We start from the raw sequence: 25,576 nt of genomic DNA, 5'->3' as shown, positions 1-25,576 counted from the left end.
CCAACCATCCTACAATTCCATGAATTTATGAACTCCACATCTGGAGACCCCACAATGACTCTGTCCCCTCCACCATCACATCCACCCCAGATTGTCTCCATCGGGATGTCCTGGGTGGTCTCTCCTTGAGGGGACGATTTGGGAAGGGCTGGGATCCCTTCCCATGCAGATCCATTTCCAGCAGGATGTCCCAGGTGGTCTCTCCCTGGGGAATAGTCTTTGGGAAGGGCTGGATCCTTTCCCACCTGGATCAGTCTCTATCAGGATGTCCCAGGTGGTCTCTCCCTGGGGAATAGTCTTTGGGAAGGGCTGGATCCTTTCCCACCTGGATCTGTCTCCATCAGGATGTCCCAGGTGGTCTCTCCTTTGGGAATGGTCTTAGGGAACGGCTGGGATCCCTTCCCACCTGGATCCGTCTCCATCGGGATGTCCTGGGTGGTCTCTCCCTGGGGAAGGGTCTTTGGGAAGGGTTGGAATCCCTTCTCCCCCGTATCCATCTCCATCAGGATGTCCCAGGTGGTCTCTCCCTGGGGAAGAGTCTTTGGGAAGGGTTGGAATCCCTTCTCCCCCGTATCCATCTCCATCGGGATGTCCCAGGTGGTCTCTCCCTGGGGAAGGGTCTTTGGGGTCCCCCAGACTCTCCCGTCCGTGTCCCCAGGTGCCAACGGCGAGCGGTGCCCGACGCCGTCCCCGCCCGGCTCCCCGGGGACGCCCCACGACAGCTGCAGCATCGCCCCGCTGACGCCCTCCCAGTCACCGGTGAGTGCCGCACCAGTATGGCCACTGTGGGGTCCCAGTAAGGCAGCTTTGGGGTCCCAGTAAGGCCATTATGGGGTTCCCAGTAAGGTCAATATGGGGTTCCCAGTATGGCCATTTTGGAGTCCCCAATAAGACCATTATGGGGCTCCCAGTAGGGCAGCTTTGGGGTCCCAGTATGGCCATTGTGGAGTCCCAGTAAGGCCATTATGGGGTTCCCAGTAAGGCAGGTTTGAGGTCCCAGTATGGCCATAATGGGGTCCCCAGTAAGGCAGTTTTGGGCTCCCAGCATGGCAGATTTGGGGTCCCAGTATGGCCATTGTGGGGCTCCCAGTAATGCCATTATGGGGTTCCCAGTAAGGCAGGTTTGGGGTCCCAGTAAGGTCATTATGGGGTTCCCAGTAAGGTCATTATGGGGTTTCCAGTAAGGCCATTGTGGGGCTCCCAGTAAGGCAGCTTTGGGGTCCCAGTATGGCCATTGTGGGGCTCCCAGTAATGCCATTATGGGGCTCCCAGTAAGGCAGTTTTGGGGTCCCAGTAATGCCATTATGGGGTTCCCAGTAAGGCCATTATGGGGTTCCCAGTATGGCCATTATGGGGTTCCCAGTAAGGTCATTATGGGGTTCCCAGTAAGGCCATTATGGGGTTCCCAGTAAGGTCATTATGGGGTTCCCAGTATGGCCATTTTGGAGTCCCCAATAAGACCATTATGGGGCTCCCAGTAGGGCAGCTTTGGGGTCCCAGTATGGCCATTGTGGGGTCCCAGTAAGGCCATTATGGGGTTTCCAGTAAGGCAGGTTTGAGGTCCCAGTATGGCCATAATGGGGTCCCCAGTAAGGCAGTTTTGGGCTCCCAGTATGGCAGATTTGGGGTCCCAGTATGGCCATTGTGGGGCTCCCAGTAATGCCATTATGGGGTTCCCAGTAAGGTCATTATGGGGTTCCCAGTAAGGCCATTATGGGGCTCCCAGTAAGGCAGTTTTGGGGTCCTAGTAATGCCATTATGGGGTTCCCAGTAAGGTCATTATGGGGTTCCCAGTATGGCCATTATGGGGTTCCCAGTATGGCCATTATGGGGTTCCCAGTAAGGTCATTATGGGGTTCCCAGTAAGGCCATTATGGGGTTCCCAGTATGGCCATTTTGGAGTCCCCAATAAGACCATTATGGGGTTCCCAGTAAGGCAGGTTTGAGGTCCCAGTATGGCCATAATGGGGTCCCCAGTAAGGCAGTTTTGGGCTCCCAGTATGGCAGATTTGGGGTCCCAGTAAGGCCATTATGGGGTTCTCAGTAAGGCAGTTTTGGGTTCCCATTATGGCTGTTACGGGGTTCCCAGTAAGGCAGATTTGGGATCCCAGTATGACCATTATGGCGTTCCCAGTAAGGCAGTTTTGGGGTCCTAGTAATGCCATTATGGGGTTCCCAGTATGGCCATTTTGGGGTCCCCAATAAGACCATTATGGGGTTCCCAGTAAGGCAGTTGTGGGGTCCCAGTAAGGCCATTATGGGGTTCCCGGTAAGGTTGTTATGTAGTCACTGTATGGCCGCTGTGGGGTCCCCAGTGAAGCCACAGTGGGGTCCCCAGTGAGGCCATTTTGGGGTCCCCAATAAGATCATTATGGTGTTTCCAGTAAGGCAGTTTTGAGGTCTCAGTATGGCCATTATAGGGGTCCCAGTATGGCCACTGTGGGTTTCCCAGTAAGGTCATTGTGGGCTCCCAATAAGGTCACAGAGGGGTCCTCAATAAAACAATTATGGTGGTCCCAGTAAGGCAGTTGTGGGGTCCCAGTAAGCCCATTGGGGTCTGTCTCCCTGTCCTTTCCCCCTCTGGTCCTTTCCCATTTCCTGCTCTCCCTCCCCTCCCAGTCCAGCCTCCATCCCCCTCAGTCCCACAGGATGGGTCAGTCTATCCCCAGGACCTCTATCCATGGGATTTTCAGGATGGAGGGGTTTTCCAGCTCTGGAGTGACCCACCAGGAAAAATTTAACTCCACAAAACTCCTGCCCTCCTCTGGGGCCACCGGGTGTGGGAGGCTGCGTTCCGGAGCCAGATCCTCCCTGGAGCTCCTTGTCCCTGCACATTCCTGCTCCAGCTGCCTCTTCCCTGCTGATCCCAGCATTTTTCCTGGCCAGCTCGTGTCCTCCCTTATCAAATCTGGGGACATTACAAGTTAACGAAGCTTTCAGCTTCCCGTGGTAACCTGGGGACAGGGCTTTGTCACATCCTTATGGCTCCTTCAGCACAGGGACAGCCCCGGAGGGAAGGGACACAGAATGGGGAAAGGAAAAGGGTGGGAGCAGCAGTGGGAGCAGTGCCTTGGACTGAAACTAGACACAAGGAAGGTTTTTGGGAATCTTGGCTCCAATTTCAGGGTCCAAGTGAGGGGGGCTCAGCACAATAAAAACAGGAGCCCCCAACCACCCTGGCTGCTCCCATGGGCATCCATCCCTCTCCAGGGCTGTCCAAACCCCTGTATCCCATGGGAACAGGGTCTTTGGGAACAGTTGCAACCACCCCATGGAATATGGGAGACACTTTGCTGAATGAGTGAAGATGTATAAGAAGAATCACCCATTAAGGAATCACCAAACTGGGTGAAAATCCATGAAAAATCCTGAAAATTCAGGAAAAATCCTGAAAATCCTGGAAAAAGAAACCAGTTTCTGGGGTCTTCACCACTTTTCTGGGATCTCCCAGTCAAAATTGAGTGCTTGATCCCATTCCTTACCTTCCTTACCGCCTGTGGAATATGGGAGACGCTTTTCCCAATGAGTTGAAGATGTGTACGAAGAAGAACCCATCAGGGAATCACCAATCTGCGTGAAAAATCCAGGAAAAATCCAGAAAGTCCTGGGGAAATCCTGAAAATCCAGGGAAAATGAACCAGTTCCTGGGGTCTTTACCACTTTTCTGGGATCCCCCAGTCCAAAGGGCTTGATCCCATTCCTTGCCTTCCAGCGGAGCGAGGCGCGTTCCCAGCAGGCGCCGTCCTTCTCCGTGGTGGTGGCCATCGACTTCGGCACCACCTCCAGCGGTTACGCCTTCAGCTTCACCAGCGACCCCGAGGCCATCCACATGATGAGGTGAGCACCTGCCAGAGGCCCCGGAGCTGGGAAAGGACTTTCATGGCCCCAAAACTGTCAGAGGCTGGGTTAGTGGGAGATGGTTCCTGGCAGCAGTGGGTGGAAGGTGTGAAGTGAGGGTGCTCCAAGGGATGGAGCCCTTCTTCTCTGGAGCCAGGCTGGGAGAGCTGGGAAAGTTCACCTGGAGAAGGGAAAATTCCAGGGAATTCTCAGAGTCTCTGAAGGGGCTCCAGGAGAGCTGCAGAGGGACTGGGGACAAGGCCTGCAGGGACAGGAGCCAGGGAATGGCTCCCACTGGGAAAGGGGAGATTGGGCTGGGATCTTGGCAAGGAATTCCTGGCTGGGCTGGAATTCCCAGATTTGCTGTGGCTGCCCCTGGATCCCTGGCAGTGTCCAAGGCCAGGCTGGACATTGGGGCTTGGATCAACCTGAGATAGTGGAAAGGATTCCTGCCATGGAAGTAGGTGGCACTCAGTGGTCTTCAAAGTCCCTCCCAACCCAAACCAGTCTGGAATTCCATGAAATTCCTTGGAGGATGGAGAGAGATCACCCCTCCTCCTTTAAGGTCCTTCACGCCATGCCCACAGAAACAAACTAAACCTGACAGGACCCATTCCCTGGAATTTCACCTCCTCCGGCTCCTCTTTCCAGGAAATGGGAAGGGGGGGACCCGGGCGTGGCCAACCAGAAGACCCCCACCAGCCTCCTGCTGACCCCGGAGGGGACATTCCACAGCTTCGGCTACACCGCCCGCGATTACTACCACGACCTGGACCCCGAGGAGGCCCGCGAGTGGTTCTACTTCGAGAAGTTCAAGATGAAGATCCACAGCACCAGCGTGAGTCCCTGCTCCCATCCTGATGTTCCCGGTGTTCCCGGGGGCATCCTGGCCAGGTTGGGAATTGAAATGTTGGGAAAAAACCCCATTTTAGCCCATTTTAGGGGGTGAATTTGGGGTTCTCCCATCCGAGCTGCTCCAGGGTGGGTGGATGTGGCTGCACAAAGCTTCAGGTTCCTGAGCTCCAGCTGGGGCGCAGAAGGATGAGCAAATTCCCGAGGTTTGGTGACGGATCCACCTCCCAGCCCCTGATGGGATCCATCTGCTGTTCCTGGCAGGATCTGACCATGAAAACCGAGCTGGAAGCTGTCAACGGGAAGAAGATGCCGGCGCTGGAGGTGTTCGCCCACGCGCTGCGCTTCTTCAAGCAGCACGCCGTGCAGGTGGGGCCACCTCCATCCCTCCTCCTCCTCCTTCCCAAATGGAATCCTCTCTGTCCTCTCCATGCCTTCCATGGGAGAGTGGGGAGGCCCTGGAATGGAATTCCCAGATTTGCTGTGGCTGCCCTGTCCCTGGAAGTGTCCAAGGCCAGGTTGGACAATGGGGCTTGGAGTGACCTGGGATAGTGGGAGGTGTCCCTGGATGGGATTTAAGGTCCGTCCCAACTCAACCCATTCCGTGAATCACCAGGACCCCCCAGGTTTCACCTCCTGCCAGGGGCACCCGAGCTGGGAAAGGACTTTCATGGCCCCAAAATGGTCAGAGGTTGGCTTGGTGGGAGATGGTTCCTGGCAGCAGCGGGTGGAATGTGTGGGGTGAGGATATTCCAAGGGATGGAGTGGAGGCAGGCTGGGAGAGCTGGGAATGTTCCTCTGGAGAAGGGAAAAATCCCCAGGTGTCACCTCCTGCTTGTCCCCTGGCAGGAGCTGAAGGACCAGTGCCCGTCCCTGCCCGAGAGCGACGCCATCCGCTGGGTGCTCACCGTGCCGGCCATCTGGAAGCAGCCGGCCAAGCAGTTCATGCGGGAAGCAGCCTACAAGGTGGGGGACACTGGAGGGTGACCACGTGGTGACCCTCACGGGGATTGTGGTGTCCAGGGTATCCCCTTCTCCCCTCTGAATTCCCACTGCCAGAGGGTAGCATTAGGTGGGATATTGGGAGGGAATTCCTGGCTGAGGGCCTGGACTGGAATTCCCAGATTTGCTGTGGCTGCCCCTGGATCTCTGGAAGCATCCAAGGCCAGGTTGGATGGATTTGGATCCACCTGGGATAGTGGGAAGTGTCCCTGCCCATGGCAGGGGGTGAAATGGGATGGGATTTAGGTGCTTCCAACCCAAACCCAAGGGATTTGAGGTCCTTCCAACCCAAAAGTTGTTGGGTGAGAGGGTGGGTAATTTTCCAGGTAGGTGGTTAAGAGGATGATTGGGTGGTTGGTTGAATTTTTCAGTGGTTGGTGGTTGGTTTGGTGCTCAGGGTCATTGGTTGAGCAGTTGTCTGTTTGAGTGGTTAGGTTGTTGGTCGATGTCTCAGTTCAGCAGTTGGTTGGTTGAGTGGTTGGGTGGGTTGTTGGTTTGGAGGTTGGTTAGATGGCTGCTTGAGCAGTTTGGCCACTGGTTGGGTGATTGGTTTGGTGGTTGGGCCATTGGTTGAGCTGTTGGTTGGTGGGTTGAGTGCTTGGTTTGGTGCTCAGGACATTGGTTGGTTCATTGGTTGACTGGGTCACTGGTGGAGTGGTTGGATGATTGAGCAGGTGGTTGGTTGGGTGGTCAGGTCGTTGGTTGGGTGTGGGTCAATGGTCAGGTGGTCAGGACAGCGGTCAGGTGGTTGGTTGTGTGGTTGGTTTGGTGATCAGTTCTTTGGTTGTGTGGTTGGTTGGACAGTTGGTTGGGTGGTGAGGTCATCAGTTGGTTCGGTGACTGGTTGGGTGGTTGGTTTAGTGGTCAAGTCATTTGTTGTGTGGTTGGTTGTGTGGTGAGGTTGTTGGTTGGTTAGGTGGTTGGTTGGATGGTTGTTGGTTGGCTGGTTGTTTTGGGGGTGAAGTCATTGGTTGGTTGGTTGGATGGCTGGATGGTTGGTTTGGTGGTTAGTTCATTGGTTGTGTGGTTGGTTGGATGGTTAGTTGGGTGGTGAGGTTGTTGGTTGGTTGGGTGGTTGGTTGCATGGTTGGTTTGGTGGTCAGGTCATTGGTTGGTTGGTGGTTGGTTAGATGGTTGGTTGGGTGGCCAGGTTGTTGGTTGGTTGTGTGGTTGGTTTGGTGGTCAGGTCATTGGCTGGTTGGTGGTTGGTTAGATGGTTGGTTGGGTGGCCAGGTTGTTGGTTGGTTGTGTGGTTGGTTGTGTTGGGTGGATTTATGGCAGGCTGTGTGGTCAGTGATCAGCTGCATGCTTGGATTGTTGGCTGAGATGTTGGGTCACAGGTTGGGTGGTTGATTGGTCAGTTGAGATTTTGGGTGAATATTCAGATATTGGCGAGTATTGGGTCCTCCCTCATCTCACAATTCCAGATCCCTGTGACAACCAAGGGCATGGGGACACACCTGGAAACCCCCAGTCCCTGTCACCGCGTGTCCCCACAGGCCGGGCTGGTGTCCCCAGAGACGCCGGAGCAGCTGCTGATCGCGCTGGAGCCTGAGGCTGCCTCCATTTACTGCCGGAAGCTGCGGCTGCACCAACTGATCGAGCTGAGCTGCCGCCCCCCGGCCAACGGCGCCGAGACCCCACACCCCATCGACTCCAGCTTCCGGCAGGGTGAGGGGCCGTGGGAGTGGGATAGGGCAGGGGCTGGAGGAGCAGGGAATAGGCTCGGGATAGGGCAGGGAGGCTGGCGGAGCAGGGAGTGGGGTCGGGATAGGGCAGGGGTTGGAGGAGCAGGGAATGAATGGGGTTGGGATAGGGCAGGGGTTGGAGGAGCAGGGAATGGGATCCGGCCCTGCATGCCAGGTCTAGAAGGTCCATCAGCTGCCATGGCTGGGGAAGTCCCCAGAAACCCCATTCCCAGAGAGTCCCCATCCCCAGAGATCCCCCCCATTGCCAGAAACCCCATTCCCAGTGTGTCCCCTGTCCTCAGAGACCCCCTGTTCCCAGAGACCCCTTGTCCTCAAAGACTTCCCATCCTCACAGCCCCATTCCCAGAGGCCACATTCCAGAGACCCTTCATTCCCAGAGACCCCCATTTCCAGGGACCTCCCATCCCCAGAGACCCCATTCCCAGAAATCTCCAGTCCCCAGAGACCCCATTCCCAGAAACCTCATTCCCAGACACCCCCATACCCAGAAACCCCATTCTCAGCCCCCCCACCCCATTCCCAGAGATCCCATTCCCCCCTTCCCAAATCCAGGGCATTTTTCCCTGCTTTCCCATGAGCCTCCAAGCTGTGTCCCCCTCCTGCCCCCTTGGCCACCACCTCATGCCCCTGGACCACCTCCAGGGATGGTCCCCCCATGGATGGGATCCTGGGCTTTACTGGGACAGCCCCAGTTTTCCCAGCTGGGATCAAGCCCTGGAACTGGGATGCACTGGTGGCAATCCCACATGGAGATTTGGGTGATTTATGGGGGTTTATGGGCTTGCTTGCGCTGACCCCAAGGACGAGGAATTATCCCTGTGCCAAAAATATCCCAGGACAACCCCACCTTTCCCAACTCATCCCAGCCCTTCCGGGTGCCTTTGATGTCCCTGGGATGGGGGGAACAGAGGAAACCCCACCCGGGCTGTGGGATCGGGGCCGGAGGTGGCATCGCCCAGGGTGGGCACGGGGTAATGCCCTGGGATCCGCTGGGATCCGCTGGGATCCTTTGGGATCGCAGCAGGGAAAGCTGGATCAGCCCATCCATGGTGGAGCTGGGTCATATTGGGGTCCTGGCTGGAGGGGAGCGGCCACCAGTGTTCCCAGTACAGACCCCACAGTGGGAATGGGGCGGATCCTGAATAATGGGGTGATCATGAATGGGTGATCCCATGGAAGGTGGGGAATGTGGATCCCATGGTATATGTAAGGGGTGGATCCCATGGATATGGGTGTATTCATGGAAATGGAGGGGATCCCATGGAGTAGGGGAGGATCCCATAGAAGTGGGGTTGATCCCATGGAAGTGGGGTGGATCTCATGGGTATGGGGTGGATCCCATGGACATGGGGTGGATCCCATGGATGTGAGGGGGATCCTGACCCCGCTGCCGACCCCTGGCTCTGTCCCCCAGCCCGGGAGCAGCTCCGGCGATCCCGGCACAGCCGCACCTTCCTGGTGGAGTCGGGAGTGGGCGAGCTCTGGTCGGAGATGCAGGCAGGTACGAGGGGGGGACACGGGTGGGGGTGTCCCCAGATCCCGGGGTCCCCCTGGATGTCCCCTTGGTAACAGAGCCACCCTCAAGCACCCAAGGGTGCTCCTGCCGTGGGAGTGACACGGTTGGGGTCTGTCCCTTGACTGCACAGAAGGGGTGGGGTCTCCCTGCCACCATCCCGTCCCTTCGTCTCTCCGCCCGCCCCAATTCCCGATATTTTGGTTAAAGTTTCATTTTCCCCGGGAAAACGCAGCCCCGTGTCCCCGCGGGTGGGTGTGGCGGGGTCACTCAGGACGGCCACCCTGTCGCTGTCCCCCCCCGCAGGTGACAGGTACATCGTGGCCGATTGTGGCGGGGGGACTGTGGATCTGACCGTGCACCAGATCGAGAAGCCGCAGGGGACGCTGAAGGAGCTCTACAAAGCCTCGGGTGGGATGAAGATCCTTATTCAGACTTTTTTTCCCTGTTCCGGGATCCTCCCGGGACACCAAATCGAGGCTGGGACCCCAAATCCGGGCTGGGACCCCAAATCTGGGCTAAGACCCCAAACCCGGGCTGGGACCCCAAATCTGGGCTGTGACCCCAAACCCGGGCTGGGACCCCAAATCTGGCTCTACAAACCTCGGTGGGAGAAACCTAGTCGAGACTCATCCCAACTGTTACCCTAAACCCCCAGGACCCCAAACCCGAGCAGGGACCCCAGATCCGGGCTGGGACCCCAAATCCGGGCTGGGACCTCAAACCCCATGAAAGGGTCGTGGATGGGGCTGTGGCGCCACCTGGTGGCCATGGAGGGAAGTGCAGGGGGATCCGGGAGGGGAGAGAGAAGGGGACAGAGGGAAGGGGACACGGACTGGGGGGACAAGGAGGGACAGGGCTGGGTTAGGGGGACAAGGTGGGGCGGAGAGGATGGGGAGGGTGAGTGAGGGGGACAGAGGGACAAGGGAATGGGGTGGAGGGGACAGGGGTGTAGGGGGGGACATGGGGACATGGATGTCACAAGGACATCGGGATGGGGCATGTGGGGACATGGTGGTAGGGGTGCCACGGGGATGTGTGAGGACCTCAGGATGTGGGGAAGTGGGACATGAGGGTTTGGGGGACATGGAGATGGGGGTGCCATAGGGACAATGGGACATGGGGAGAGGACCGGGGGACATGGGAGGAATTAGGGAAGGGACATGGGAAAAACATGGATGGGATATGAGGGATGCAGTGATGGGGGACATGAGAACATCAGGATGACACGGGGACATGGGGATGGGGGACACAAGGGTGTGGGTGTCATAGGGACATGGAGATGGCAGACATGGGGGACCACAGGGACATGGGGATGGGGGGCATAGGGACATGGGAATGTAGGGGACATAGGGACATGGAGATGTGGGAGAATGTGGTGACGGGGGACATGGCTGCCATGGGGACACAGCAACAACAGGGCCACCTCCTGACCTCACTGTTGTCCCTCAGGAGGTCCCTACGGGGCCGTGGGCGTGGACCTGGCCTTCGAGAAGCTCCTGTGCCACATCTTTGGGGAGGATTTCATCGCCACCTTCAAGGCCAAGCGTCCGGCGGCCTGGGTGGACCTGACCATCGCCTTCGAGGCGCGGAAGCGCGCGGCCGCCCCGAGCCGCTCCAGCCCCCTCAACATCTCCCTGCCCTTCTCCTTCATCGACTTCTACCGCAAACACCGCGGCCACAACGTGGAGACCGCGCTCCGCAAGAGCAAGTGAGGGGTGGCGCGAGTTGGGGACGTCTCGGGAGCGTGGGGACACGGTGGGAGTGACACTGGGGTGGGAGAGGGCAAGAGAGGGAGGAAAGGCGGGATAGGGTGGGAGGGGAGAGGACAGGGAAGGACCAGGTGGGAGTTCCTGGTCACCCCCCGGTCCCCTGTCTGTCCCCAGTGTGAACCTGGTGAAGTGGTCGTCCCAGGGGATGCTACGGATGTCCCCCGAGGCCATGAACGAGCTGTTCCAGCCGACCATCACCCACATCATCCAGCACATCGGTGGGGCCCGGGGACACGGCCATCCCTGGGGAACCCCTGTCCCTGTGCCACCCCCTGTCCATCCCTGGGGAACCCCTGTCCCTGTGCCATCCCCGTCCATCCCTGGGGAACCCCTGTCCCTGTACTGCCATCCCCCCTGTCCATCCCTGTGGACCCCTGTCCCTGTGTCACCCCTGTCCATCCCTGGGAACCCCTGTCCTTGTGTCTTCCATCCCTGGGGAACCCCTGTCCCTGTGTCACCCCCTGTCCATCCCTGGGGAACCCCTGTCCCTGTGCCACCCCCTGTCCATCCCTGGGGAACCCCTGTCCCTGTGCCACCCCCTGTCCATCCCTGGGGAACCCCTGTCCCTGTGTCACCCCCTGTCCATCCCTGGGGAACCCCTGTCCCTGTGCCACTCCCTGTCCCTGGGGTCACTCCCCATCCCTGGGACCTGCCCTGTTAGTGGGAGACCCCCATTCCTGGGATCATTCCCATCATTCCTGGGAGCTCCTTCATCCTTGGAATCATTCCTGTGCCTGGGACCATCCCTTACCCTGTGAGCCCCCCCATCCTTGGGACCATCCCATGCCTGAGAGATCCCCCACATCCCTGGGACAATCCTACATCCTGGGATCCTCTTTGTCCCTGTGGCCCTGCTCCTGTCCCTGGGACCCTCCAGTGCCTGGGACTCCCCTTCATCCCTGGGACCTCCCCTGTCCCTGGAACTCATCTTGTCCCTGGAACCACCCCTGTCTCTGCAATCCACTCCATCCCTAGAACTCACCTTGTCCCTGGGATCCCCTATTCCTGGAACCCACCTTGTCACTGAAATCCCCCATTGTCCCTGGAAACCTTTCATCCCTGGAACCCCATTGTCCCTGGAATCCCCCTTGTCCCTGGCACCCTCCCTGTGTCTAGGCCCCATTCCATCCCTGGAACTTCCCCCATTCCTGAACTCCCCTCATCCCTGTCCCCCCATCACCCTCACCCCTTCCCCACACCCCTTCTCCCCCATCCCAACCCCAAACCTCCCCTTTTATCCCCCTCCTCCAGACGCCCTCCTGAAGAAACCCGAGGTCCACGGCATCAAGTTCCTGTTCCTGGTGGGCGGCTTCGCCGAGTCGGCCATGCTGCAGCGGGCGGTGCAGGCCGCCTTCGGCCACTGCTGCCGCGTCATCGTCCCGCAGGACGTGGGGCTCACCATCCTCAAGGGGGCCGTGCTCTTCGGCCTGGACCCCGGCGTGGTGCGGGTGCGCCGCTCCCCGCTCACCTACGGCGTGGGCGTCCTCAACAAGTTCGTGGAGGGCAAGCACCCACGCGAGAAGCTGCTGGTCAAGGAGGGCAAGAACTGGTGCACCGACATCTTCGAGAAGTTCGTCACCGTGGACCAGTCGGTGGCCTTGGGAGAGGTGGTCCAGCGGAGCTACTGCCCGGCCCGGCCCGGCCAGCGCCGGACCATCATCAACATCTACTGCTGTGACAGGGATGACGTGGTGTACATCACCGACCCCGGCGTCAGGAAGTGCGGCACCATCAGCCTGGAGCTGGGGGACGCAGGGGACGAGGGCCCAGCGCGGGGCCGGCGCGAGATCCGCACCAGCATGCAGTTCGGGGACACCGAGATCAAGGTGACGGCGCTGGACACGCGCACGGCACGCAGCGTGAGGGCCACCATCGACTTCCTGTCCAACTGAGGGGTCCAGGGATGTGCCACCATCGACTTCCTGTCCAACTGGGACTACGCAGGATGTGCCACCATCGACTTCCTGTCCAACTGAGGGGCCCTGGGATGTGCCACCATTGACTTCCTGTTCAATTGTGGGGACCCTGGGACATGCCACCATTGATCTCCTGTCCAACTGAGGGTCCCTGGGACATGCCACTATTAACTGTGTGTCCAACTGGGACTACCCAGGATGTGCCACCACTGACTTCTTGTCAAATTAAGGGGCTCCTGTGACATACCAGCATCAGCTTCCCATCCAACTGGAACTACCCAGGATGTGCCACCATCAACTTTCCATCCAATTGAGGGGCTCCCGAGATGTGCCACTATTGATTTCCTGTCCAATTGAGGGGCCCTGACATTGCGGGGACACCCCTGTAATCTGCCACCATTGGCTTCCTGTCCATCTGAGACCCTCTTGGAGATGCCACCATGGACTTCATGGTCCCTCCAGCTGAGGGACCCTGTGATTGTGGGGACACCCCTGGAAGATGCCACCATAAACTTCCTGTCCAACTGAGAGTCCTTGTCATTGTGGGGACAATCCCAGGACCTGCCACCATGAACTTCATCTCCAACTGAGAGTCTCTGTCGTTGTGGGGACACTCCTGGGAGATGCCACCACTGTCCAAATTAGACCTCCTTGGAGATGCCACCAACTGACATTGGGACCACCACTGTGTGGACCACTGGGAGATGCCACCACTGACTTCATCTTCAACTGAGGCCATCCTGGGATCTGCCACCACTGAATCCTGTCCAACTGAGAGTCCCTGTCATTGTGGGGACAGTCCCAGGAGCTCCCACCATCAACTTCCTGTCCAACTGAGAGGCCTTGGGAGATGCCACCATCAACTTCATCTCCAGCCGAGACTTCACCAGCATCATGAGGACTTCTAGGACCTGCCACCATTAACTTCCTGTCCAACTGAGACCTTCCTGGAGATGCCACCATGGACATCTTGTCCAACTGAAACCTTCCTGGAGATGCCACCATGGACTTCTTGTCCAATTGAGACCTTCCTGGAGATGCCACCACCGATTTCCACCCCAGCTGAGATCTCCTGTCACTGTGGTGACCATGCCAGGACCTGGCACCATTGACTCCCTCCCAGACTGAGACCCCCCATTATCCTGGGGACCCCAATCCCTGTCCGCCACCCTCTCCCAGCCCCCCTTTAACTGGAATTGGCCTCACGACCCCTCCCCATCCCCCATCCAGGACTGTTTGGGATTGTCCACCCGGGGGTGTCCCCTGTCCCTCTGGGCAGGGTGATGGAGGGGATTTGGGCTGCCAGCCCCATTCCCAGTGGGATTTTCCTCCTTCCCGAGGTGGGATTTTGTACTTTAACCCCTCCCCCAGGCATGTAAAATATCTTTATATTTATATACATATATATATATATATATATATTTGTAGGCACATAAAACCTCCTGAAACTGCTCCTGGTCCTTGTACCATGAGGAAAAAAAAAGGGAAAACAGAGAAAAATAACAGGAAAAAAATATGAGAAAAACAAACAAAAAAAAAAACCACCCAAAAAAGAGGCGCTGGCAGCAACACAAGGACATGGCGGGGGACACGGCAGGGGGACACGGCCCCAACCCCGAAGCCACCGGGGACCCCCCGCTCCCGCCCCACATTCCACAGGCAAAATTCTTCCCCCACCTCAGAAAAGAGGGAAAAATTCCCACCCCAAGAGGCACAATTCCCCCAAAACCCCCAACATGGGCTGCGGGTGAGGCGAAAGCCAGCGCAAAGCACAATTAGCGGGGTCCCCACCTCAAGGTGCCTGCTGTTGAGGGCAGCTATGCCCCAGAGCATGTGAGCGGGCCACCTGGCTTGGGACCTCTTTTGGGGACTTTGGGGTGCCCTGGGGTGGGCTTTGGGGTCAGTCGAAGCCGTGCCACTCGCTCTGCTCTGAGTCGTACTCCAGCTCGGCTCCCATGCAGCGCACCCCGTCCAGGAGCATCGGCGTCCCGTGGTGACGGTCTGGGGACAGCAGGGGACACGGCTTGGGAACAGCTCTTTTTGGGGGGTGGGGGGTGGGAATGTCCCTTTTTTAAGGGGTTTGGGGGTGGTTTTAGGCTCCCAGTGCTGGGATGGGTGAGGGATGTGTTGTCCCTTGTGTCACCACTGTGGTCACTGCCCAGGGGTGCTGACAACCTCGGGGGGCTGGGGGTGGCTGGGATATGGGGTGGGGGATACAGGGAGCAAGGGGGTGTTGGGGTTTATGGGGAGGGTCCCAATGGCAATTGGGTCCCAGGGACAGGGAACATCCCAGGGACCAGGTGAGGGTCCCAGGGACAAATGGGGGGACCCAACCAGGCACAGGGACCCCAGGGACATTGGGGTCACCCCCCACCCCCTCCCTTCACCCCTTCCCAGGGCTCTCCTCAACCCCTGGGCTGGGGAATTTTTGGGATGAAATCCCCCATTTTGGGCAATTCCTCGACAGCGCCACACCTGAACTGGGACAACTGGGAAGAGTGGCAGGGCCTGGTGGAGGGGGGAAAAGGGGACAGGGAGAGACCCTTACCCATGACCCGGGCCTGCACGGTGACCTTGATGTGGCCGGGACTGTGTCCGGCCAGGAGCAGCTCCTCCTTCAGCACGCCCTCCTTGTGCGCCATGTACTCGCAGCGCACGCTGTGCCCTGGACGTGGGGACAGGGAGGGGCTGCTGGAGAACTGACTGGGACCTCATCACCCTGCCCGTGCCCTCCTTACCCTGCCTGTGCCCTTGTCACCCTGCCTGCACCTTCCTTACCCTGCCTGTGCCCTTGTCACCCTGCCTGTGCCGTCCCCACCCTGCCTGTGCCCTTGTCACCCTGCCCGTGCCGTCCCCACCCTGCCTGTGCCAGCCTAAACCAGCCTAAACCCTCCTCACCCTGCCTGCACCTTCCTCACCCTGCCTGTGCCCTCCTCACCCTGTCCCTGCCCTCCTCACCCTGCCTGTGCCAGCCTGTGCCCTCCTCACCCTGCCTGCACCTTCCTGAACCCTTCCTGTCCTACCTGTGCTCTCCTCACCCTGCCTGTGCCTGCCTGAGCCCTTGTCACCCTGCCTGAGCCCTTGTCACGCTGCCTGAGCCCTTGTCACCCTGCCTGTGCCCTCCTTACCCTTTCCTGAAACTTCCCTGGCCTCCCTGAACCTTTCCTGCCCTACCTGTGCCTGCCTGCACCTTCCTGAACCTTCCCTGTCCTCCTTACCCTGCCTGCACCTTCCTGAAGTTTCCCTGCTCTCCCTGAACCAGCCTGTGCCAGCCTGTGCCCTCCTCACCCTGCCTGCACCTTCCTGAACCTTCCATGCCCTGCCTGTGCCCTCCTCACCCTGCCTGCCCTTTCCTGAAACTTCCCTGGCCTTCCTGAACCCTTCCTGTCCTACCTGTGCCTGCCTGAGCCCTTGTCACCCTGCCTGTGCCCTCCTTACCCTTTCCTGAAACTTCCCTGGCCTCCCTGAACCTTTCCTGCCCTACCCGTGCCTGCCTGCACCTTCCTGAACCTTCCCTGGAACTTCCCTGCCCTCCTTACCCTGTCTGCACCTTCCTGAATTTCCCTGCTCTCCCTGAACCCTCCCTGCCCTGCCTGTGCCTGCCTGAACCTTCTCTGCCCTCCTTGACCCTCCCCTGCCCTGCCCTCAGTGCCCGAGTCCTGCCTGTGCCCTCCTAACCCTGCCTGCCCTTCCCTGAATATTCCCTGCCCTGCCTTGACCTCCCTGAACTTTCCCTGCCCTTCCTGAAACTTCCCTGCCCTGCCTGACCCCTCCTTTCCCTCTGTGCATTTCCCTGCCCTGCCTGCACCTTCCTGAACCCTCCCTGCCCTGCCCTGCCTGTCCCTGTCCCCTCCCTGTCCCCTCCCTGCCCTGCCTGTCCCCCCTGCAACTCGTGGGCTTCCCCAGGGCTCCTTTCCCCTGCTCCAGAGAGACCCTGGCCCTGATGCCGGCTTCTGTCCCAATCCCAGCTCCAATCCCAATCCCGGCTCCAATCCCGATCCCGGCTCCAATCCCAATCCCGGCTCCAATCCCAATCCCAGCTCCAATCCCAATCCCAGCTCCAATCCCAATCCCAGCTCCAATCCCAAACCTGGCTCCAATCCCAATCCCAGCTCCTATTCCGATCCCAGCTCCAATCCCAAACCTAGCTCCAATCCCAATCCCGGCTCCAATCCTGATCCCAGCTCCAATCCCAACCCCGGCTCCAATCCTGATCCCAGCTCCAATCCCAAACCCGGCTCCAATCCCAATCCCAATCCTGGCTCCAATCTCGACCCCAGCTCCAATCCTGGTCCCTATTTTGGCCCCAATCTTGGTCCTGTTCCTGATCCTGGCCCTCATTTTGGTCCCACTCCTGATTCTGGCCCAATCCTGCTCCTGATCCCAGCTCCTGCCTCCAAAATCCCAGCCCTGATTTCAGCCTTGATCCCAGCCCCAATCCCAGCTCTGATCCCAGTCCTGATCCTGGCTCCGATCCCAGTCCCAATCCTGGTTCCAATCCCAATTTCTGGCTCCAATTCCAGCTCCAATCCCGGTCCTTATTCCAGCCTTGATCCCAGCCCCAACCCCGGCTCTGATCCCAGTCCCAATCCCAGTCCCAGCTTTGATCCTGGCTTCTGCCTCCAATCCCAGCCCTGATTCCAGCCTTGATCCCAGCCCCAGTCCTGGCTCTGATCCCAGTCCCAATCCCAGCCTGAATCCCAATTCCAATCCCAGTCCCAATCCCGGTCCCGATCCCGACTCCAATCCCAGTCCCAATCCCGGATTCCCATCCTGGTCCACTCCCTATCCTGATCCCAATCCCCGTTGGGAATCTCCAAACAAACGCCAAAGTGTTTTTTTCGGGGTGGAGCCAGCGGTGGGTGGGAAAAGTCCCGTCCCTACCCTGTCCCCACTGCCGGGAGGTGACACCAAAACCCAGACCTGTCCCCACTGCCGGGAGGTGACACCAAAGCCCAGCCCTGTCCCCACTGCCGGGAGGTGACACCAAAGCCCAGCCCTGTCCCCACTGCCGGGAGGTGACACCAAAGCCCAGCCCTGTCCCCACTGTCCCCACTGCAGGGAGGTGACACCAAAGCCCAGCTCTGTCCCCGTCCTGTCCCCACTGCCGGGAGGTGACACCGAGGGGACAGCGATGTGGGAAGCAGCATCCATTGGCTGTGGGACATCTGGGATGGGACTGAGGTGGCCTTGGGGACCTGTGGTGTCCTCAGAGCGGAGCCCGTGTCCCCAAGGAACTGCCACCCAGCTCAGCTGTCCCCAGGCTCCGGGATCCCATGGATGTGACAGCACCCAATTGTCCCCAAAGCGGAGGGTGGCACCTCTTGGAGCAATCCTTGTCCCTGTCCCCTGTCAGGGTTTGGAGCCCCCCCGGGAAAGGAAAATCCAAACAACAACAAAATAACAGAATTTGGGGACATCAGGGACATCCCTGAGGACAAGGAATTGTCACCTCCCTCAGACACTGAGGGGACAATTCCTGGGTGTGGCCCCTTTGGGAAAGGGCCAGGAACGGGATGGGGATGCTGGGGACAAGGAGGGGACGCTGGGGACAAGGAGGGGACACTGGGGACAAGGAGGGGACACTGGGGACAATGAGGGGATGCTGGGGACAAGGAGGGGACGCTGGGGACAAGGAGGGGATGCTGGGGACAAGGAGGGGACGCTGGGGACGAGGAGGGGACGCGGTACCTTCGGGCAGGGAGGTGACACTGACGATGCGCAGGTTGGGGTTGGGGACAGGGAGGGGACAAATGTCCTTGCCCAGGCTGGGCACGGGGGGCAGCACGAAGGTGATCTCGTACTTGTGCAGGATCTTCAGGAATCCCACCTGGAAAAAAAAAGCGGGATATGGGGGTGACACCAGGGCTGGGGTGGCATTGTCACCCCCCCCTTTGGGGACAAGGGACAATGGAGGGTCCCCAGGAAGGTGGGGACAGCACCTGGAAAGGGGGAATTATCCTAAACATGTTAAATCCAGGATTTGTGCCCTAAAAAAAAAAATCAGGAAATAATAAATAAGAGATAATTCAGGAAATAACAGAAATAATTTCAAAAATAAATCAAGAAAAGGTAACAAACAGGATGGTTACCCCCCCCCACCCAAAAAAAAAAGCAAGCAGGAAAAATATGGAATTTTGGGACAAAAATGTTGGGAATGAGGACCCATGGGTGTCACAGGAGCAGGGAGAGGTTTTCCAGCTGTCCCTGGAAAAGGCAGGAGCGCCTCTGCCCATGGAATTTTTCCGCTGTCATGACAAAAAGCAGAGCCCTGCAGAGCCTTGGAAAAATCCATTTTGGGAAGGGAACGATCCCTGAGGGAAAAAACATCCGGGGCCAGGATGTGGAGGGTGGAATTCCCAAAATCCATCCCAAAAAGCTGGAAAAAGATCCAGGGAGAACCTTCCAGAGCCTGAGGGGGCTCCAGGAGAGCTGGAAGGGGATTGGGGACAAGGACACAGGGAATGGGGACATTTGGGGTGGGATTTTGGGAAGGAATTCCCAGCTGGGCTGAAATTCCCAAATTTTCTGTCGATCCCTGGGAGTGTCCAAGGAATCAGGACGAGCCCCAAGCTCTTTTCCCCCTACCCCAAACCATTTTTGGGATTTATCCCTTTAAAACAAGGACACAGGGAATGGGGACATTTGGGGTGGGATTTTTGGGAATTCCCAAAATGCCCCCATGGGGTGGGATCATCCCAAAGAGTTGGAAAAGGATCCAGGGAGAAAATTCCAGAGCCTGAAGGGGCTCCAGGAGAGCTGGAGGGGGTCAAGGACACAGGGAATAGGGACATAAGGACACAGGGAATGGGGACATTTGGGGTGGGATTTTGGGAAGGAATTCCCAGCTGGGCTGAAATTCCCAATTTTTCTGTGGAGTGTCCAAGGAATCAGGGCGAGCCCCAAGCTCTTTCCCTCCCCAATAATTTTGGGATTTATCCCTTTAAAACAAGGACACAGGGAATGGGGACATAAGGACACAGGGAATGGGGACATTTGGGGTGGGATTTTGGGAAGGAATTCCCAGCTGGGCTGAAATTCCCAATTTTTCTGTGGAGTGTCCAAGGAATCAGGGCAAGCCCCAAGCTCTTTCCCTCCTCAATAATTTTGGGGTTTATCCCTTTAAAACAAGGACACAGGGAATGGGGACATAAGGACACAGGGAATGGGGACATTTGGAGTGGGATTTTGGGAAGGAATTCCCAGCTGGGCTGAAATTCCCAAATTTTTTGTCGATCCCTGGGAGTGTCCAAGGAATCAGGACGAGCCCCAAGCTCTTTTCCCCCTACCCCAAACCATTTTTGGGATTTATCCCTTTAAAACAAGGACACAGGGAATGGGGACATTTGGGGTGGGATTTTTGGAAAATCCCAAAATGCCCCCATGGGGTGGGATCATCCCAAAGAGCTGGAAAAGGATCCAGGGAGAAAATTCCAGAGCCTGAAGGGGCTCCAGGAGAGCTGGAGGGGGATTTGGGGACAAGGACACAGGGAATGGGGACATTTGGAGTGGGATTTTGGGAAGGAATTCCCGGCTGGGCTGAAATTCCCAATTTTTCTGTGGAGTGTCCAAGGAATCTGGACGAGCCCCAAGCTCTTTTCTCCCCCAATAATTTTGGGATTTATCCCTTTAAAACCCCGGAAAAACAACCATGATCTGTTTTCCCAGGCACATCCCAACGCCAGCAGGGTCCCCTCCCCGTGTCCCCGTGAGTGGCACTGCCACCCCCTCATTGTCATGCGGTGGGAACACAAACAGGGGCCGCCCCCGGCGGCAGCGCCGGATTTGGGGATTTGGGATGGAATTCCGGCCACGAGGCTGTGACTCAGCGCCGCTGGTGGCAGCTGCAGGTGCCACACGTTGGTGGCACCGCGGGTGGCTCCTGTCCCCTCCCCTGGCGCCGCCCCCGGAGCTGTGACACCCACGGGACAACAGGGAATGGCCCTGATGGGATTCAGAGCGGACTCAACGTCCCCAAAACGCGGCAGAGGGGACAGTGCCATGTGTCCCCTGTGTCCCCAAAGCTACCCAAATGTGGCGCTGAGGGTTTGGGGGACAATCCGGAGTTGGTGCCCTGGGGAGCAGCGCTAAGGAATGACACGGAATTCTGGGGTGGGGACACCTCAAAATCCGGGAATTTTCGGGATTTGGGAGCCCCCGAGTCCCCACGGAATGGTGACACCCCCCCGCTGTCCCCCTGTCCCCCACCTTGACCAGGAAGTGGCCGTCCTTGTCCTGTGTCACCATCACGGCCGAGTCGTGCAGCTGCTCCTGGAAGTGCACGTGGCCCTGTGTCCCCTCCTGCTGCTGGCCCTGCGTCCCCTCGGCGGTGAAGCGCACCGCTGGCCCCTTCCCCTTGCTGCCTGCGGGGGACAGAGTGACAGAGTGACAAAGGGCCCGTGTCACAGCCCTGTCCCCACGGAAGGTGGCCCCGTGTTGGCGACGCGGGGCGGAGCGTGGTGGCACCAGGAGAGGCTTCCCTGTCACCCCCTGCCTGTGTCACCTGTGGGGACCTGGGGGGACAGCCAGCTCCTCTCTGAGCAGGGAAAAGGCCACTGGGACATGCCAAGAGGAACCTCGAGTGTCCCCAAGTGTCCCCAAGCATCCCCAGGCTCAGCAGACTCCTCTCCCTCCTGTGATGTCCTTGGGACAAGTGACACAGGCTGGGGACATGGGGACATGGGGAACAGGTGAGAAGGGGGGAAGAGCATGGAAGTGCCACCAGCCCATGCCCAGAGGGTCCCCAAGTGTCCCCAAGCATCTCCCATGTGTCCCCAAGCTCGGCAGACTCTGCTCACTCCTGTGATGTCCTTGGGACAAGTGACACAGGGACACAGGTGACAAGTGAGCACAGCCAGCTCCCCTCCGAGCAGGGAAAGGCCACCAGCTGATGTCCAGAGGGTCCCCAAGCATCCAAAGTGTCCCCAGGTGTCCCCAGTCTCAGCAGACTCTGCTCCCTCATGTGCTGTCCTTAGGACAAGTGACACAGGCTGGGGACATGGGGACATGGGGCAGGGGACAGGTGAGAAGGGGGGAGAGCATGGAAGTGCCACCAGCCCATGCCCAGAGGGTCTCCAAGTGTCCCCAAGTGTCCTCAGGTGTCCCCAGTCTCAGCAAACTCTGCTCCCTCATGTGCTGTCCTTAGGACAAGTGACACAGGGACACAGGTGACAAGTGACCACAGCCAGCTCGCATCCGAGCAGGGACCGGCCACCAACTGATGTCCAGAAGGTCCCCAGGTGTCCTCAAGTGTCCCCAGGTATCCCCAGGCTCAGCAGACTCCGCTCACTCCTGTGATGTCCTTGGGACAAGTGACACAGGGACAGAGGGACACAGGTGACAAGTGAGCACAGCCAGCTCCCCTCCAAGGACCAGAAGGTCCCCAAGTGTCCCCAAGTGTCCCCAGGTGTCCCCAGGCTCTGCAGATTCCTCTCCCCCCTCGGGCTGCGCGGTGCCATGGGAAGGGAAGGTGACACAGGGGAGGTGACACCGGGGAGGTGACACGGCTGTGACAAGGCCAGCAGGACAGGCCACACGGCAGCGCCGCGGCCCTGCCACCAGCTTGGGGACAGCGCTGTCCCCACGGGGGAGGCCCAAATCCCGTGGGATTTTCCACGTGCGCCGCTTCCATGGAAAATCCGCCCCTTCCTCCTCCTCCTCCTCCTCCTCCTCCTCCTCCTCCTCCTCCTCCTCCTCCTCCCGCTGCTCCCAGCTGGCAGCAGATTGTCACCAACGCCAGCAGCAGATTGTCGCCTCCCTTGTCGCCTGAAGAAAGGGCTCTTTGTGCAGGCAGCGCCGGGAACCCCGGCCTTTAATGAGCCGGGCTTTAATGAGCCGGGCTTAATGAGCCGGGTTTAGGGCCCCGCCATTGTCCGGGGGGGACAGCGAGGGACACGGTGACAGCGCGGCGACACACGCGGGGGACCCTCCTGGGTGGCGATCCCGAAGGATCCGAGCGGATCCCAAATCCCGAATCCCAAATCCCGACCCTCGATAATCCCAAATAATGATCCCAAATCCCTCTGTCAGCCTGGTGGCACTTGGGGACATCTGGCCGTCCCCTCCCGGGCACGGGGACTCTGGGGACACCGGGATTGGAGCGGGAGGAAGGCGGGAATTGGGGTGTCCCGGGAATTGGGGTGTCCCCGGATTTGGGGTGGCCTCGGGAGGGGACAGCGGGGACCAGCAGGGGTGGCAGCGAGGGATCCGCTGGATCGGGGATTTATGGGATATCTGGGATTTGTGGGATCAGGGATTCCCTTGGATTTGGGATTTCTGGGATTAGGTAATCTCCTGGATCTGGGATTTGTGGGATCAGGGAATCCCTTGGATCTGGGTTTATGGGATATGGGATTTACGGGATTAGGGAATCCGCTGGACTGGGGATTTATGGAATCTGGGATTCGCTTGGATTTGGGATTTCTAGGAGCAGGGAATACCCTGGATCAGGGATTTGTGGGATCTGGGATTTGTGGGATTAGGGAATCCCTTGGATCTGGGACTTGCACGATCTGGGATTTATGGGATCTGGGATTTGTGGGATCAGAGATTTCTGGGAGCAGGGAATCCACTGGATCAGGGATATGTGGGATCTGAGATTTATGGGATCAGGGAATCCTTTGGATCTGGCATTTCTGGGATCTGGGATTTCTGGGAGCAGCAAATCTCCTGGATCTGAGATTTGTGGGATCTGGGATTTCTGGAATCTGGGATTTGTGGGATCAGAGAATCTGCTGGATTGGGGATTAATGGCATCTGGGGTTTGTGCAAGCAGGGAATCCCCTGGATCTGGGATTGGTGGGATCTGGGATTTGTGGGAGCAGGGAATCCGCTGGATTGGAGATCTATGGGATCTGGGATTTTTGGGATCAGAACCTGCTGGACCCTTTGGGTCACCGCGTCCCCCTGGGGGTCTCAGGGTCCCCCCCAGGATGTCCCCAACCCTTTTTTTCCTGGGAATCTCCTGGGCCTCTCCCAGCCCCATTCCCAGGGAAATCCCCAGAGCAGAATCCCACAAAGATTCCTCAGGATTTGCCTCACACCCCAAAGCGCTTTTGGGGTCCCTCAAATCCCTGGATGGGCACAGAGAGACCCCAAAAGCTCCGGGAAAACCCCAAATCCCGGGATGCGGGGACAGGGAGGGGACGCGGGCACTCACCCTTGCCGGCTGTCGCCATCTGTCCCTCCGGCGATGTCGCTGTCCCCAAGTTCAGCGGCCGGGGGGCATCGTCCGGGAATTCTGCGGGAATGGGGTGGGAATGAGGTGGGAATGGGAAGGCGCCAGTCCCGTCCCATATTCCCATCCCATTGCCGGGACAGTGGTGGCCCCGATGCTGGCGGGGAGGAGCCAGGGCCTGGAATGGGAATTCCCTGATCCCAAAGCTCCGGGAAAAGCAGGAATTAGGGAATTCCCTGCCCCAAGCGCGCCTCAGCTTCCCTCTTTTTTCCCCCTGAAAAAATCTCCGAGGTTTGGGATTTTTTTTCCCCAGATTCCCGGCGCTGATCCCAAACTTGGAGCCCTGTCCCAAATGGGATAAATGAGAGATCAGACCCCAAACTTGGAGCTTTTCCCAAAAGGTTTTTCCCGGGATAAATGGGAGATCACATCCCAAATTTGGAGCTTTTCCCCAATAATTTTACGCAGGATAAAAGGGAGATCAGATCCCAAACTTGGAGCTTTTCCCAAATGGTTTTTCCCGGGATAAACACGCGGAGACGCCACCGCCAGCCGGGAATTCGGGATGTGACATCTCCCCAAAAAATAAATAAATAAAAACATGCCCGGCTTGGAATCGGAGGGTCAAACCTCCTCCTCCTCCTCCTTTCGGGATCGCCCCATGGGAGCGAGAATGCCGGCAGGGACTGGGAAAAGGGGAAACCCCAAAACGCCGGGAATTCCATGGGGGAGAAAAAAACCCAAAAATTCGGGATAAAAACGGGATAAAAGAAAACCGGGCTGGAATAAAAGGCGGGAGCCTCTCCCGCGGGGAAAATCCAGGGATTTGGGGGCGTCCCAAGCCATGCTGGGTGGGGGGTGAAGGAAAAGTGTCCCCAAGCTCAGCATGGGGGTGGCATGTCCCCAGGAGGGGACAGCGCGGCCGCAGTTGTCCCCACCCCCCTTTCCCGGCGCCGTTTCCCTTCCGCCATCCCCCGCGTCCCTCCGGCCTCTCCTCGGGGCTGCCCCGGTGCCTCTGCCGCCCCCCGGGTGCGCCCGGTGCCCCGCAATGTCCCCCGGTGTCCCCCGGCGTCCCCCCCGTGTCGCCGCGCCCCGCTCACCCCGCCGCTCCCGCTGCCCGCTTCCCGCTGCGGGGACACGCCCCCTCGCTCCTATTGGCCAGCGCTCCCCCGCCTCGCTCTCCCATTGGTGATTGCGCACGCCGGTCACGCCTCCAGGCCACGCCCCGGGCTGTGCTTAACCGGCGTTGTTAAGGGGCGGGATTGTTGCTAAGGGGTGGAGTTGGGGGCGGGACTAAGGGGCTGGGCAGCCAATCAGAAAAGGCGAGCGCTCCGCGGGGCGCCCCCTTGTGGGCGGAGGGGAGGAGCGGGGGCGTTGCCATGGGAACGGGGAGGGGTGGGGGAGGGGCCTTTCCCTTTCTCTTTTTCCTTTCTTTTCCTTTTTCCTTTCCTTTCCTTTTTCTTTTCTTTTCCTTTTTCTCTTTTTTCCTTTTTTCCTTCCTTCCTTCTTTTTTCCTTTTCCTTTTTTTTTCCTTTCTTTCTTTCTTTCCTTTCCTTTTTTCTTCCTTTCCTTTCCTTTCCTTTCCTTTCCTTTCCTTTTCCTTTTTTCCTTTCCTTTCCTTTCCTTTCCTTTCCTTTCCTTTCCTTTCCTTTCCTTTCCTTTCCTTCCTTTCCTTTCCTTTCCTTTCCTTTCCTTTCCTTTCCTTTCCTTTCCTTTCCTTTCCTCTCCTCTCCTCTCCTCTCCTTTCTGCTTTCCTTTCCTTTCCTTCCCTTTCCTTTTCCCTTTCTTTCCTTTCCTTG

At 58.3% G+C, this 25,576-nt stretch overlaps 2 protein-coding genes across 3 annotated transcripts in view; one reads left to right on the top strand and one right to left on the bottom strand.

The window, feature by feature from the left end:
- Positions 1-14,044, top strand: part of HSPA12B (heat shock protein family A (Hsp70) member 12B) — a 20,852-nt gene extending 6,808 nt beyond the window's left edge. Inside the window, exons 3-13 of one of the 2 annotated variants that reach the window (XM_064712129.1) lie at positions 659-759; positions 3,713-3,837; positions 4,489-4,675; positions 4,954-5,058; positions 5,539-5,655; positions 7,191-7,362; positions 8,815-8,901; positions 9,220-9,324; positions 10,366-10,624; positions 10,800-10,903; positions 11,937-14,044. In XM_064712129.1, the coding sequence (XP_064568199.1) occupies positions 659-759; positions 3,713-3,837; positions 4,489-4,675; positions 4,954-5,058; positions 5,539-5,655; positions 7,191-7,362; positions 8,815-8,901; positions 9,220-9,324; positions 10,366-10,624; positions 10,800-10,903; positions 11,937-12,577 (2,003 nt within the window). In that variant the 3' untranslated portion in view covers positions 12,578-14,044. Of the gene's footprint in view, positions 1-658; positions 760-3,712; positions 3,838-4,488; positions 4,676-4,953; positions 5,059-5,538; positions 5,656-7,118; positions 7,363-8,814; positions 8,902-9,219; positions 9,325-10,365; positions 10,625-10,799; positions 10,904-11,936 lie in introns of both variants that reach the window. The other variant, XM_064712128.1, reaches the window with a different exon arrangement.
- Positions 14,045-14,463: 419 nt separating this feature from the next.
- On the bottom strand, positions 14,464-24,896 carry ADISSP (adipose secreted signaling protein). Its single transcript, XM_064712459.1, has 6 exons — positions 24,878-24,896; positions 23,760-23,840; positions 20,810-20,964; positions 18,293-18,431; positions 15,150-15,266; positions 14,464-14,602 (listed from the first exon to the last, which is right to left on the bottom strand). The coding sequence occupies exons 2-6, from the start codon at positions 23,776-23,778 to the stop codon at positions 14,502-14,504; spliced, it is 531 nt and encodes a 176-aa protein (XP_064568529.1). The 5' UTR covers positions 23,779-23,840; positions 24,878-24,896; the 3' UTR covers positions 14,464-14,501.
- Between the last annotated feature and the right edge of the window lie 680 nt (positions 24,897-25,576).

The sequence above is a fragment of the Zonotrichia leucophrys genome, chromosome 4 (genome assembly GCF_028769735.1).
Source record: "Zonotrichia leucophrys gambelii isolate GWCS_2022_RI chromosome 4, RI_Zleu_2.0, whole genome shotgun sequence".
Classification (NCBI taxonomy): domain Eukaryota; kingdom Metazoa; phylum Chordata; class Aves; order Passeriformes; family Passerellidae; genus Zonotrichia; species Zonotrichia leucophrys.
Note: the sequence above shows the minus strand (reverse complement) of the source record. Positions and strands in the feature narration are given on the sequence as shown.